We start from the raw sequence: 15,891 nt of genomic DNA, 5'->3' as shown, positions 1-15,891 counted from the left end.
ACGTCATACCCACGTGAGCTCGCTCTTTTCTCACACTCGGCCCGCCCACTCTTTCCTTCCAGCCGGGTTCTGACCATGGAGAACAGCGCACCGAGGACCCAGGAAGCGGCGCAAGGAGCCGTCGCCGCCACCTCACCCTGACGCGGGCTGGAGCAACCTTTACCAACCACTGCGCCTGCGCCTGCGCCAGCTCGGGCCGCCGCGCGAGGGGGCGGGGTCAGACCCTGGGCGGTGCGGAGGTGGGTCGGGGGCTGGGCCGCTTTTCCCCAGTTTAAAGGGGGGGGGGGGGGGAGGAGGAACCGGGTACCACGTGTCCAAAAGATACCCAATCACATTTCCTACTCTGAAATCCCTGCGGGCCAGGAAATGCCGGGGTTGGGCTCGGGATCACGTGATCTGAAAAGGTAAATATAGCCATGTGGTTTTTCCTCGACTGCCGCAAACCTTGGCGCCAAGATGTACCTTCGTTGAACAATTATTTAATGAGCGTGTGCGATGTGCTAAGCACTGTGAAGACGCTGTGGCTGCTGGGATGTAATCGCTACTTCAGAATAGTCACAATTCAGTTTATTCATTTTAATCTCTGCCACCGTACTAGGGTTTCCCATATTCCATTTCCTTTAATAAGCACCCAGCAGATGCTCATTGAAAGACTGTTAAAGGGGAGAGGCTGGGTGGCTCAGTCGGTTAAGCATCTGCCTTTGGCGGGGGTCCTGGATGGAGCTCCATATAGGGCCCTCTGCTCCGCGGGGAGCCTGCTTCTCCCTCTCCCTGTGCTTGCTCCCCCTGCTTGTGCTTTCTCTTGCTCTCTGTCAAATGAATGAATACAATCTTACAAAAAAAAAAGAAAGAAAGAAAGAAAGAAAGAAAGAAAGAAAAAGAAAAGAAAAGATTGTTAAAGGGATTTTTTCTCTCTCTCTCCCCCAGCCCTGGGGATAAGGAAACAGGGGTAGGATATATTACTTCAGAGTATTTATTATGTAGTTCAATCTGGCACAGAGTAAATAATCAGTGCTTGTTAATCAGTATTCAGGACTCATGGTGTTCATTTCCTAGAAATATCCCCCAACATCAGTTTCCAAGGCTAGAAGGAATGATGCTTGTAAAGAACTAGGGAGAGACTTAGAGACACAGACAGAGAATAAAACAGTTTCCAAACGGAGGCCTTTCATCAAAGTGCTTTATTAGAGGACACAGGCTAAGGTGAAGGCAATGAGCATTTATGTAGGGATGATGATTTCCAGAAGGGATACTCAACTCTTACAGTACTTCTTGGTGTCAAGGTTCTTGTGCTCCTTGTTATATGGAGCCTTTGAAAAGCAGATGGCAGCATTGCGGTCACAGTTGCAGATGAAGGCCTGACAGTCTTTGTTTTTGTCTGGAAAAGAGCAAGACGAAAGGACTGAGCCAAGGCAGATCCTGCTTTGTCCAATGTGGGTCAGGAAGAATTAACGAATAATCTGGTGGCCATTCCACTGATACAAATTTAGGGTTGACAGATTTAGCAAATAAAAATACCGGAATATCAGATAAACAATAAATGTGATGTTTGGAATGTAGAATAAAAAAACTTCATGGTCCATCTGAAAGTCAAGTTGAATTGGGCAACGTGGGTTTATTTTTTTTTAAGATTTTTTAAAAAGGATTTTATTTAATTTGACAGACAGAGATCACAGTTAGGCAGAGAGGCAGGAAGAGAGAGGAGGAAGCAGGCTCCCTGCTGAGCAGAGAGCCCGATGTGGGACTCGATCCCAGGGGTGACCTGAGCTGAAGGCAGAGGCTTTAACCCACTGAGCCACCCAGGCGCCCCTATTTTTTTTTTTTAAGATTTTTATGTATTTGTTTGACAGACATAGAGACAACGAGAGAGGGAACACAAGCAGGGGGAGTGAGAGAGGGAGAAGCAGGCTTCCAGCTGAGCAAAGTCTGATGTGGGGCTCAGACCCAGGACCCTGGGATCATAACCTGAGCCAAAGGTAGATGCTGAAGGACTGAGCCACCCAGGCATTCCTGGGCAACATGTGTTTAATCTGGCAATCCCAGGTGTGATAGATGCCTTTTGGAAAGTTCTGTCTATTTAACTTAAAATGAGCTCTTTTAAAAAAAAGGGGGGCGTGCTTGGGTGGCTCAGTCATTGAGCATCTGCCTTCTGCTCAGGTCATGATCCCGGGGTCCTGGGATCAAGCCCTGCATCGGGCGCCCTGCTCTACAGGGGGTCTGCTTCTCCCTCTCCCACTCCCTCTACTGTGCTCCTTCTCTAGCTGTGTCTCTCCCTGTCAAATAAATAAATAAAAATAATTTTTTAAAAAGAAAAGCTTTTATTTGTCAGAGAGAGCACAAGCAGGGGGAGCGGCAGGCAGAGGGAAAAGCAGGCTCCCAGGGAGCCCGATGGGGGACTCAATCCCAGGACCCTGGGATCATGACCTGAGCTGAAGGCAGATACCTAACCAACTGAACCACCCTGGTTAGCTCTTAAAACCCATATAGCTATAGATCTCTGATAACATAGGCAAGCAATTTATAAGCAATATGAAAAACACTAAAACATATACTCAAGGAACGGAGTGTTGTACATTTCACCTTACTGAAGTTTAGCAAGACAATTTCTCTATTTTATAGCACATATTTTAAAAATTATAGAATGTTCTTACAGTAGAATATTATACAGATATTTAAAATAATTAAGTACATCTATATGTAGAAATGTTTCCAAGGTATTTTATTAAAGGAAAATGAAAGGTTGGGGCTCCTGGGTGACTCAGTCATTAAATGTCTGCCTTCAGCTGAGGTCATGATCCTAGGGTCCTGAGATTGAGCCCTGCATCGGGCTCCCTGCTCAGTGAAAGCCTGCTTCTCCCTCATCCACTCTCCCTGCTTCTGTCCCCTCTCTCACTGTGTCTCTCTCTGTCAAATAAATAAATATATATATTTTAAAACTGTCAATGAGTAACTGTTTATAAATGAATGAATGAATGAATGAATGAATGAAAATGAAAGACAATATATCCAACTGTTTCTTTTGGGAGGTTTCTATGATACGTTTGAAATTACATTACATTAATTTGTAATTAAATTACATTACTTTGGCCTTGTTTACTTTTTTAACTAAAAGAAACAACAACAATAACTTTAAAAATGAATTTCAATTTTGTTAACTATAATTTAATTATGTACCTCTGCTTACATTCAATAATTTCTTTTAAAAGAGATTTCATATATTTATTTGACAGAGAGAGCACAAGCAGGGGGAGAAGGATGGTGGGATTCCTGGTAATTTTTTTCTTGGCCTCCTAGATTTGAATTGTGGTTATTCCAACGTTGTATGTACAGTTTTGAAAAGTGTGACCTGTCTCTGGGTGCATAGTAGAGAGTAGTGCAAACCAGAATGCTGACCTAGCATGACAATACCCTTTCACCTCTATTCTTCACAGCTGCCTCCCTGGAGGGACGTACTTCATCAGGAGCTCTGCACAACTTAGTGGTTAAGACCAGACCCTTTGATATAGAAACAACTGAGTTCAAATGCCGGCCCTACCACTTAGAAGTTGTGTGATTTGGGGCAAGTAGCTATTTTGAGTCTCAGCTTCCTCACCTGTAAAATGGGGTCATTAAAACCTATCTCATCTATTCCTGGTATGTAATAAGGAACTCATAAATGGTAGTTCTGAGCTCTTTTTATGAAATAACGAAGCTGAATAGCATGGCAGTTAAGAGCAGAGACTCTGGAGTCATATAGACCTATGTTCAAAACCAAACACCACCATTTATGAGCTGTGTGCCCCATGGCAACTGGCTCAGCTTTCTGAGCCTCAGTTCTGTCACCTGTAAAATGGGTATATAATAATACCGATCGCCTAGGGTGTTGCCAGGATTCAACGAGCACCTTGAATTCAAGGAGCACCTGGCACCAACGAAGTGATTGACAAACGGTGGCTCTCATTACTATTATTTCCTCCCCTATCTACTGAGGGGAGACAAGCCAACAAGAGATTCAACCTACCGCTGCAGGTGATCTCAGAGCCAGAGCATGAGTACGAGTAGATTTTGGTGTAGGGGTTGTCCAGGAGGAATTTACAGCTGTCCAGTTTCTTGGCTTCTGAGTAGCAGTGGTCGTGGGTCTGGCAACACCTGGAGAGGGGGATGGACAGAGCTGAGGCAGGTGCAGGGAAGCGGTCAGCCTCAGGAAAAGGGAGGGATGATTAAGCTGACATGCTCCAGAAGATACTGGTCCTGTGGCTTGAAAAAACTTAAGTCCTTTGATCATGTTTATTGAAGGCGATTTAAAAATGGTCGCAGGTTTATAATACAATCGTATATTCTGAAGACGAGGTGAGAGTCTTAACCATTGCTGGAAGAGGACAATTGAATCGTCGCGGTCGTGTCTTGTATTATGATGTTCTGCCACTAGAGGGCAGAAGCACCCGTTACTACTTTACATCTCCACTCTGGCTTTTCCTCCTGATAGAGCATTGGATTCAGGGTCCTCTTGGAGTATGTTTGTTTATACGGCAAGAGGGGAAAATATGTTATCTTTAGCAAATATCTTTTCTGTGCCTCCTCGTGAGATCTTTGGCCTGTGCCCTCCTCCCACCCCACGGGCACCCCGCTCTCCCTGCTGATCGATCACTCACTTGTCCAGCTCATCCACCGGGGTGCCAGATCCACCCAGGCCACAGTAGCAGCCGTAATCGTTGTACTCCTTCAAGGGGTCACTCCCAGGGATCGTGCACTTGATCATGTTGCGGAACTGCCACACTGCCCGCGGGCTGATGCCCCCATCCGCCGCGGCCACTGCAAGAAGACACGGCCAGAGTTTAAATACGTCCTGATCAGCTCTGCCAGCTCCCAGGGGCCCTGCTCACTGCCTGCCTGCTTTCTGGCCCCCCACCCCGGACCCCACCAGATGTCTCCTCTGAAGAGAGCTGGATGCCGGAACCTGGTAATAGGAGTAGAGATTTTTTTCTTTCTGTAAAACTTAAAAAAAAAAAAAAATGTTATTGAGATAAAATTCACATAACATAAAAGTTACCATTTAACCACTTAAAATGTACATTTCAGTGATTTTTAGTATATTCACAGGGTTGTGGAACCATCACCACTAATTCCAGAACATTTTCATCACCCCCAAAGGAACACCCTGTACCCATTAGCAATCGTTCCCCCTCTCTCCTCTGGTAACCATTAAAATGCTTTCTGTCTCTATGGATTTGACTATTCTGAACACTTCACGTAAATGGAATCATACAACATGTGGCCTTTTGTGATTGGCTTCTTTCCCTTAGCAAAATATCTTTGAGGTTCATCCACATTATACTATATAACAATACTTCATTCCTTTTTGCAACTGAATAGTATTCCACTGTATATACAGACCACATTCTATGTATCCATTCATCACGTGATGGACATCTGGGTTTATCCGTTTTGGCTCTGATGCATAGTGCTGCTATTAACAGTTACATCTTAGTTTTTGCCTGAACATATGTTTTCAGTGGAGTCCCCTTTATTTATCCAACAAATATTTATTGAGCACCTACTACAGACCCAGTCACTGCCCTAGGAACTGGAGATACACCCAAGAGCAAATAGAAAATCTATAGCCTCATTGAGCTTACATCCTAGTGGAGGAGGAAAACAATAAGCAATAAATGAAATAAAGAAGGAAACCAGATATTGTGTTAGAGGGTGGAAAAACTGGGACATGGTAAAGGGAATCTAAAATGGGTTAGGTGGGGAATGGCGGGGTTGAGATGGGGCAAGAGTGTAAGGAATAGTCAGGAGACCTGGGTGGTCTACCATTCTCAACAGGACAAGCTCCTTTCTGCCTCAAGGCCCGTGTACCCATTGCTTCTTCTGCTTGGTACACTTGTCATCTCACTTTTCAAAAAACCTGGAGGATCTTGGTTTAAATGCCACCTGCTCTGGGGGCCTGGGTGGTGAAGTTGATTAAGAGCCCGACCCTTGGTTTTGGCTCAGGTCCTCATCTCAGGGTCATGGGATCGAGCCCTGCATCAGGCATCACACTTGTGGAGTCTGTTTGGGATTCTCACTCCCTCTCCTTCTGCCTCTCCCCTTGCTTGCTCACTCCCTCTTTCTCAAATAAATAAATGAATCTTTTTTAAAAAAATAAATGCCACCTCCTCTTTCTTGATGACCCAAGCTGAGTGGCTCCTCTGCTATCACTTTTCTTTATGTTCATTGTCTCCTCGTACCTCTAGCAGTCTGTATCTGTTTATTTAATGCCTCCCACTCACTAGAGCATAAATTCAAGGACTGGCCTCCAGGCAATTTTAATTCCCCAGGGCCTGATGCATAGTAAGCACTCAGTAAGTATACGATGAGTTATGCAAATGAACTAATCAACACACCAATTAAAGAAACTACGTGGCATATAGTAGGTGCTCAATAAATATCTAATAAATAAGGTTGTTGTTTTTTTTAAGTTTCCTTGTAGCACAAAGTTTGACACAGGAGACTCAGGGAGCAGGACCCCCTCACCTCATTTTCAGAGCCATGCCCTGTGAGATATGGTGCCCTAAAGAGAAGAGAACACTATACAATTTTGGGGTCCCATTCCATTGGCCACCAGTATCATCTCTTTGCCCAGCATCACGCTCTTTTTTCCCTTGATCTGCTGTGCACACTGGAGCTGCTCCGTATGTTTAAACCCCAGGGCAGGGGCGCCTAGGTGGCTCAGTTATTTAAGCATCTGACTCTTGGTTTTGGCTCAGTTCATGATCTCAGGGTTTGTAGGATCGGCCCCACGCCAGGCTCACGATCAGGGTGGAGTCTGCTTAGGTTTCTCTCTCCCTCCACACCTCCCTGTGGTCAACTAAATAAATAGATCTTTAAAAAGAAATTAAACCCCAGGGCAAAGGAAGGGTGACAGCTGACAGGAGTGGCCTGGCCACCTTGGCCCATCTCCAGACCTCCCTCCTGCCTCCCTGTTTCCTCTGTCTCTGATCCAGCCAGCTCAGCTCTTTGCACAAAGCACTTCTCACGTGTGCGCCTGTGTATGCGTGCGTGTTTTGTGCGTGCGTGCGTGTGTGTGTGTCTGTTCCCTCGACAGGGAGCATGGCTTGTTCATCTATGAGTCCTCAGTCCCAACCCAGAGCCTGATACCTTGGAGCCTCTGAGACATCAGTGTGGAATGGAATGCATGAAAGAATGATGGATGAATGAGGTGAGATCTGAATCCCAATGTATCCGATTCCATTCATTCATTCATTCATTCATTCAATAAATGGTGCAAACAGCTCTATCCCTGCTCTCATGGAGCGCATGCTTCTGCAGGGGTGGAGAATAAAAAGGAAATGAAACAGGACACCTAGCTAGAAAAGGAAATGAAACAGGACACCTAGCTAGCTCAGTTGGTAGAACATGCAACTCTTGATCTCAGGGTCTTGAGTTCAAGCCCCATGTTAGGGATAGAGTTTACTTAAAAATAATTAATTAATTAACTAATTAATTAAAGCTTTGAAAAGGGAAATGAATCAACAAAAACCAAGATACAAATTGCAGGCAAAGGTAGGTGCTGGGAAGACGCCATACCAGGGCTGTACGGTAGAGAGAAAGGAGAGAGGTCTGTCTTTGCTCAGGTGGGCAGATGACCCTTCTGAGAGCGATCTGAGTTCAGACCTAAAGGCTGAAAAGCTGGAGCTGTGGGGGATTTAAGGGAACCCAGCATGGGTGCTGTTAAGCCTGATAGAGAGCCCTGAGTAAAGGCTCCAAGTCCAGCCAGCCCTGTGAGCTGGGGCCCCCATTCCTGAAGAGTGAGATCTTAGCATTGAAGATGTGGGACTGGGAGACTTGCTTACCTGTGAGCAGAGCAGCCAGTACAAGGAATTTCATTTTGTTGTCAAGTTGCTGAGCAAGAGAAAGGACTAAAGTCACCTACGGCCTCCCTCTTTATACCCACACTATGTCCCCAAGATAAGGCTGTAGTGTTTGCTTTGCTTTGAACCTGCTCTGAGTTGGCCTTGACTCTGTCTGTTACAGGAATAACCTTTACCAACAAGCAAACCCTGTCAGCAAGGGATCCTTGGAAGTAGTGTATGTATTTTCATTAGCACCTTTTTGTTTTTCATTAGCACCTTTTAATGGAAGGGATTATTTCTGAAGTTCGGGAACCTTGACCCTCACCCCACCTCTTTTGCCCTCAACCTAATTCTACCATTGCCTCTGCGTCTTCTCATGGGCCTGGGTCTCCACAGTGGGTCTCAGTGAATAGTCCCTACCAGTCATGCATTTTGCAGATGAGTGAACAAGTTCAGAGAGGTGAGGTAACTTGCCTGAGGTCACACAGCCAGCAAATGGCAGAGCAGGGGCTCAAACTTAGGCATGCCTGATTCTAAGGCACATGTTTTATTTTTCTCCACTCTGTTAATACCACCCCCTCTCCCATTCCCCAGCATGGGTTTGTAAGGAAACCCTGGGCTTTGGAGTTCCAAAGGCTTGGATCTGACTCATAGAATTAAAAAAAAAAGGGGGGGGGGAATCTTCTCAGATGTTTGTACGGTATTTTTTTAGGAGAGATTCACAAAGCATAAAATTAACCATTTCTTTTTTTTTTTTTAAGATTTTATTTATTTATTTGACAGCGAGAGAGATCACAAGTAGGCAGAGCAGCAGGCAGAGAGAAAGGGGGAAGCAGGCTCCCCCAGGAGCAGAGAGCCTGATGCGGGGCTCAATCCCAGGACCCTGAGATCATGACCTGAGCCGAAGGCAGAGGCTTAACCCACTGAGCCACCCAGGTGCCCCTAACCATTTCATTTTTAAAGCAAACAATTCAGGGGCAGCTGGCCGCCTCAGTTGAAAGAAGATATGCCCCCTGTAATCAGGTTTGTGAACTCAAGCACCATGTTGGGTGTAGAGATTACTTAAAAAAAAAAAAGAAAGAAAAAGAAATTAAAACTTAAAAAAAAAAAGTAAAGGGAACAACTGAAGGGCATTTATTACATTCACTGCTATGCAACCACCATCTCCAGTTCCAGAATGTTTTCACCCCCCACCCCCTGCAGAGCCAACCCCCCCTCCCATTAGCAGTCATTTGCCCCAGCCCCTGGCAACGGCTAATCTGCCTTCCGTCTCTATAGATCGACCTGTTCTGGACATTTCCCGTAGTATGTTCTACTTTGTAATTGGTGCTCTCCTATTGACTACTGACGTGGTCTCTGCAACAGCCCTGAGTTTGGAGGCCCTCTTGTTTTTTTAAATTATTTTTAAAGATTTTATTTATTTATTTGAGAGAGACAAAGGGAGAGAGTGTGCATGAGTTGGGGGGAGGGGCAAAGGGAGAAGCAGGATGCCCTGCTGAGCAGGGAGCCAGACAACAGGAGGATTGATCCCAGGACCAAGAGATCATGACCTGACCCAAAGGCAGATGCTTAACGGACTGAGCACCCCAGGCGCCCCCTAGATTCACTTAGCGTTGATGACCTTGACCGTGGTGAGGATTGCAGCCAGCTACATCATCGGATGTCCCTCTGTTAGAATTTGTCTGATGTTTTTCTCATGATTACAGTAGGGGTTGGTTAAAGGTTTGGGGGAGGAAGAGCACAGAGGTAAAGTGCCGTTTTCCTCACGCCGCCATGTTTTGTTTAATCATCTCTTGTCCTGGGAGGCATCTTGGCCACCTTCTGGGAGAGGACACCGAGGCTCAGCCTGAGGTAGAGCTGGACGTGGCCACACCCAGACATGAACCAACACCTCCCTCTTCCCGCTGAATGCCTTCCCTCCAGCCTGGCATGGTTGTGCTGTGTCTGAGTCAGTACGGTGTCCAGGGGCCTAACCCTAACCCTGCGACCTCTGCCCAAGCCCTCCAGGATTCCAGCTCTCTCCACTTTTCCCTTGGGTGCGCATCCAGACCAAAAAAGAAGAAATCCATCTGGAAGAGCTCCCCGTGTGTTGTCCTGAACCAGAAGCCCCAGGAAAATTTCTTCAGCTAATGAGTAACACTGAAACAGCATTTAGTAAGGAGGTGGGGAAACTGAGGCCGAGAGGGCAAGTGATTTATTTGCTTGGCCCTGACTCTGCCTCCATTTGGCTTGGGATCATTTCAAGTCCTCCCACTCTTCATCTGCATCTGAGGTTTCTACGTCTGTCCAGTATGGTAGCCATTAGCCACATGTGGCTACCTAAATCCATTACAATTCAGGAATGTTAAAAATTAGTTTCTCAAGTGTTCAGTAGCTACATGTGGCCAGTGGCCGCTGTGATGACACACAGATACAGAATATTTCCGTCGTCACAGAGGGTTCTATTGGACAGTGCTGCTCAGGATGACAGAGACTGTCTCAGTGACCACCAAGAGGTGTGGAGAGGGTGCTGGGAGAGCCTTTCCAGCTAACCTGGAAAGGTTAGCTCGAGACCCCACATCAGCCTGACAAATGGGTCTGTCCCTTTAGCCTCCAGAATGGTGAGGGCTGCCCAAGGAAAGGTAAGGCTTGGCCAGCAAAATGCTAAGTCCCTCTCGTGCGGGTTCTCTGGGGACAGAATGAAGGAGAGGAAGAAGCACTGTTTCTGTGGGGTCTGAGGAAGGAGGAGAAATCGGTGCTATGAAATCCTCTAAGGCTAATAGTGTCAGCATCTATTTCCTGAGCACTAACTCTATTCCAGGTCCCATGCTAAGAACCTGGCATAAACCTCTGAGGTGGATCCAATCACAAGACTCCATTTTGCAGAGAAGACTAAGACGATCGAGGCTCAGAGAGGTTAAGGGACTGCCCCAGTGTCACACAGCAGGACCAAGATGTGAGCTCCATCTGGTGCTTATGATACCACAATGTCGCCTCCCGACAGGGAATCGCGTAGTTGTGAGTGGGAGTGCTGGAGGCCCCTTGAGGCCAGAAAGAGGGTTAGCCCTGCCTGCATCCCTCCTTTTCTCCTCCTCCCCCCACCAGCTGGAGGCCTTCCACAAAGGCAGGCTGAACACATTCCCGCGCGTGCATTTCATGCTGGGGCTTAGGCAAAGCCACTGGTGGGGAAGGGGTCGGGCTGCTACCAGAGCCCCTTCCCCCTGGGAAAAGACGTGCAAAATGTGACAATCCAAACCTCTGAGGGGACAGATAGGTGGCAGAGGAATGGACCTTGCAAGTACCCAGTACCCCGCCAGGCCCCTACACTCTTTGTACCGTGACCTCAGGTCGCCCCAGACTCACGCACAGGTGTGTCTCACAGAGCTTCTCCCAGCCTGGGAAAAACACACTCTCCAGTGGAAAGAACAGCTAAGGATAACTTCTGGCTCCTTCAGGTGACGGCGTACCCACACTCCAGCAAGGTCGCCCCTGCCCCGCCCCCGAAGGACAAGGCTCTTGCCTTCAGGAAATGTTTAAAAGCAGCGAAGGGCATACCACGTGCTGAGCACTTCTGTTTGCTTGGTCCTGGGCTGAGAGCTTCACATACATGGCTTTCCGGCCTAGCAACAATCTTTGTACCTAGTTATGCTTGTTGTCACCATCTTCCCCTTTCTACAGTTGGTGACACAGGTTCAGAGAGCTTAAGTCATGGGCTCAAAGTCACACAGCTAGAAAGTGATAGAGCTGGGATTCAAACCTGAGCTTACCTGCCTGTGAGCCCACAGTCCCCTTCAACAACACCACCAACAACAAATAACACAGCAACAATGGCAAACGCTGCTTGAATGCTGGGCCGGGAAAGATATTAAGAGCTTTATTTACACGGGGGATCCTATGACCAATGCCAAGTACAGATGAACACCTTGAAACCGTGTACCAAAATAGCCAAACCCTTTTTCCCCTGCACCCAAACCATCCAGCAAAGGAGTTCTTCATGTCTTCCAGACAGTAACTGCTTTTCAGATAGATCATTTGCAAATATCTTCTCCCATTCCGTAAGTCACTTTTCACTTTGTTGTGTCCCTTTTTTTTTTTTTTTTTCAAATTTTTAATTTCGTCATTTGAGAGAGAGAGAGAGAGCGCGCGCGCACAAGCCATGGTTGGGGGTGGAGAGGCTGAGGGAGAAGCAGACTCTCGAGAGAGCAGGAGCCCAATGTGGTCTTGATCCCAGGACCCTGGGATCATGACCTGAGCCGAAGGCAGAGGCTTTAACCCACTGAGCCACCCAGGCGCCCCCGTTGTGTCCTTTAAAGCACAAACATTTTCGAGTTTGATGTAGTCCTAGTTGTCTATTTTTGCTTTTGTTGTCTGTGCTTTTGGGATTATATCTAAGAAATCGTTACCAACTGCAATGCCATGAAGCTTTTCCTCTATGCTTTCTTCTAGGAGTTTTGTAGTTTTAGTTCTCACATTTAGGTTTTTCATCCATTTTGAACTTTTTTTTGATTATTTATTTATTTATTTGCAAGACAGAGAGATCACAAGTAGGCAGAGAGGCAGGCGGGGGGTGGGGTGGGGTGGGGGGGTGGGGGGAGGAAGCAAGCTCCCTGCTGAGCAGAGAGCCTGATGTGGGGCTCGATCCCAGGACCCTGAGATCATGACCTGAGCTGAAGGCAGAGGCTTAACCCACTGAGCCACCCAGGCGCCCCCCCCTTTTTTTAAGTAAACTCTAACCCCAGTGTGGGGCTTGAACTAATAACCCAAGATTGAGTCATGTGCTCTAGGGGCGTGTGGGCGGCTCAGTCAGAAGAGCATGCGACTCTTGATGTCTGTGGGGTGGGAGGACCTCCTGAGTTCAGGCCCCATACTGGGTGTAGAGATTACTTAAATTTAAAAAAAAGGAGGGGCACCTGGATGGCTCAATCATTAAGCGTCTGCCTTCAGCTCAGGTCATGATCTGAGGGTCCTGGGATCGAGCCCCACATCAGGCTCCCTGCTCAGTGGGAAGCCTGCTTCTCCCTCTCCAACTCCCCCTGCTTGTGTTCCCTCTCTCGCTCTCTCTCTGTCAAATAAATAAATAAAATCTAAAAAAAAAAAAAAAAAAAGAGTCACCTGCTCTGCCACCTGAGCCAGTCCACTGTCCCTGAGCTCATTTTTGTAGATGGCTTAAGCGCCCAACTTCATTCTTTTGCATGTGGAAGTCTAATTTTTCCAATACTGTTTGTGAAGACATTGTCCTTTCCACACTGAATGGCCTTGGTCCCCTTGTCGGAGATCATTTGCGCATGTAAGTGAGGGTTTATTTCTGGCTTCTCTATTCTATTCTACTGGTCTATGTCTGTCCGTATGCCCACACCCCAGTGTTTTGATTACTATAGTTTGTAATATGTTTTGAAATCAGGAAGTATGAATCCTCCAACTCTTTCTTTCTTTCTTTCTTTCTTTTAGGATTTTATTTATTTGTCAGAGAAAGAGCACAAGCAGGGGGAGTGGCAGAAGGAGAGGGAGAAGCAGACTCCCTGCTGAGCAGAGAGCCGGATGCAGGACTCCATCCCAGAACTCAATCCCAGGACCCCAGGATCATGATTTGAGCTGAAGGCAGACACTTAACCAACTGAGCCACCCAGGCATCCCTGTAAAGATTTCATTTTTAAGTAATTTCTACATATAGTTGGGCTCGAACTTAAAACCCTGAGATCATGAGTCACATGCTCCACCTACTAAGGCTGCCAGGTGCCCCAGTGTTTTGCTATTTTTTTTTTTTTGAAGATTTTATTTATTTATCTGAGAGAGACAGCACAAGCTGGGGGAGAAGCAGAGGGAGAGGAAGAAGCAGACTCCCCACTGAGCAGGGAGCCCAATGTGGGCTCAATCCCAGGACCCCAGGATCAGGATCTGAGCCAAAGGCAGACGCTTAACCAATTGAGCCACCCAGGTGCTCCAGTGTTTTACTGTTTTTGATGCTAATATAATCGGAAATATTTTCTTAATTTCCTTTTCCAATTGTTCATCGTTAGTGTGTAGAAACGTACTTGGTTTTTGAGTGTTGATTTTATAGTTTGCAACTTTACTGAATTTGTTTATTAATTCTAACAGTTTTTTTGTGGACTCTTTAGGGTTCTCTCTTTTTCTTTTTAATATTTTATTTATTTGACAGAGAGAAATCACAACTAGGCAGAGAGGCAGGCAGAGAGAGAGGAGGAAGCAGGCTCCCCGCGGAGCAGGGAACCAGATGTGGGGCTCGATCCCAGGACCCTGAGATCATGACCCGAGCTGAAGGCAGAGGCTTTAACCCACTGAGCCACCCAGGTGCCCCTCTCTCTTTTTTTTTTTTTTAAGATTTATTTTATTTTAGAGACAGAGAGAGAGAGAGAGAGCAGGCAGAGGGGCAGAGGGAGAGGGAGAGGATTCCAAGCAAACTCCCTGCTGAGGGCAGAGCCTGACATGGGGCTCCATCCCACGACCCTGAGATCACAACCTGAGCTGAAATCAAGAGTCAGATGCTTAACCAACTGAGTCACCCAGGACCCCCTCTTTAGGGTTTTCTACATATAAGATCATGTCATCGGTGAACAGAGATAATTTTACTTCTTCCTTTCTAATTTAAAGGCTTCATGCTTCTCCCCATTTCAAGGCTTTTGCTCTGGCTGGGCTCTACTTCTGGTAGGCTCCTCCCACTGCACTGCCTAATTATTCTTCTCTCACCCCTCCCTTCCCCCTTCCCTTCCCTTTCCTTCACTTCCCTTCCCTCCCCAGTCCCTTTCCCTTTCCCCTTCGCTTTTCTTCTCAGTAATCTCTACACCCAACATGGGGCTTGAATTCATGACCCCAAGATCATGAGTCCAAGGTGGAGATTTATGCTCTACCAAATGAACCACCCAGGTGCCCCTTACTTTTCTTTCTGATCTCAGTTGACCTTGACCCCCCCCCCACACCCATACTAAATCAAGGCTTTCAGGTGACCAGTTGTCCTGGTTCTTCCAGGGAATGAAGGGTTCTTAGGACTCGGAACTTACTATTTGCAAACCAGGAAAGTCCCTGGCAAAGCAGGATGATTTGGTCACCCTATTAGTGCCTAACACATAGTCTTGCACACAGTGGATGCTAAGGGAATATTTGTTGAGTGAATGTGTGAAGGGCAGCTGTTGGCCCCACTCGGGAGGGGGCAACCGCTACTGAGCTCTGATCACACATTTCCAGGCATCTGGGGCAGTCCGATATTAATAGTAATTACTATTCACCCCAAGCACTTACTCTGTGCCTTGCCTGGTGTTGAATCCCCTGTTCGCCCTCCCATTTAATTCTCAATCACCCAAGCTATGGCTAGCACTCTCTTTTTATCGAGGTGAAATTCTTGTAACATAATATTAAGCATTTTATTTTATTTTTATTTTTAAAGATTTTATTTATTTGACAGACAGAGATCACAAGTAGGCAGAGAGGCCGGCAGAGAGAGAAGGGGAAGCAGGCTCCCTGCCGAGCAGAGAGCCTGATGCGGGGCTCGATCCCAGGACCCTGAGATCATGACCTGAGCTGAAGGCAGAGGCTTTAACCCCTGAGCAACCCAGGTGCCCCAAAATATATTTTATTTCTACACCCAATGTGGGGCTTGAACCTACAACCCCGAGATTAGGAGTCGCATGCTCTGCCTACTGAGCCAGCCAGGTGCCCCTCATTAGTATAAGGTCTAAGTCTCATTCAGGTTGCTGCATGTATGAGCGCTTCACTCCTTTTTCTGGCTGAGTAATATTCCATTGTATGGCCAGAGCACATTTTTACTTATCCATTCATCTGTTGTTGGGAACTTGGACGGTATTCACCTTTTGGCCATGGTGGGTAATGCCGTTATGAGCACTGGTGTGTAAGTATGAGAGTCCCTGCTTTCAATTCCTTGGGGTGTACATACCTAGGAGTGGAGTTGTTGGATCATATGGTAATTCAGTATTTAGCTTTTTGAGGAACCACCAGACTGTTTCTCATCGTAGATGCACCATTTTCCTTTCCACAAGCAACGCATGGGGTTCCAATTTCTCCACGTCCTCACCACTATGCTGTCTCCCCCACCCTTTTTAAAAAATAATGGCCAATCCTAATA

General features: G+C 46.7%; 1 protein-coding gene across 1 annotated transcript; it reads right to left on the bottom strand.

Moving 5' to 3' along the window:
- Nucleotides 1-1,253: 1,253 nt before the first annotated feature.
- On the bottom strand, nt 1,254-7,851 carry PLA2G1B (phospholipase A2 group IB; the record flags this gene model as incomplete). The annotated part of the gene is made up of 4 exons (XM_080821504.1): nt 1,254-1,378; nt 4,001-4,128; nt 4,632-4,791; nt 7,818-7,851. 4 exons carry the CDS (start codon nt 7,849-7,851, stop codon nt 1,254-1,256), a joined length of 447 nt encoding a protein of 148 aa, XP_080677630.1.
- Between the last annotated feature and the right edge of the window lie 8,040 nt (nt 7,852-15,891).

This window comes from Martes martes, assembly GCF_963455335.1.
Source record: "Martes martes genome assembly, chromosome: 13".
Taxonomy (NCBI): domain Eukaryota; kingdom Metazoa; phylum Chordata; class Mammalia; order Carnivora; family Mustelidae; genus Martes; species Martes martes.
This window is presented reverse-complemented; position numbering and strand designations above follow the sequence as displayed.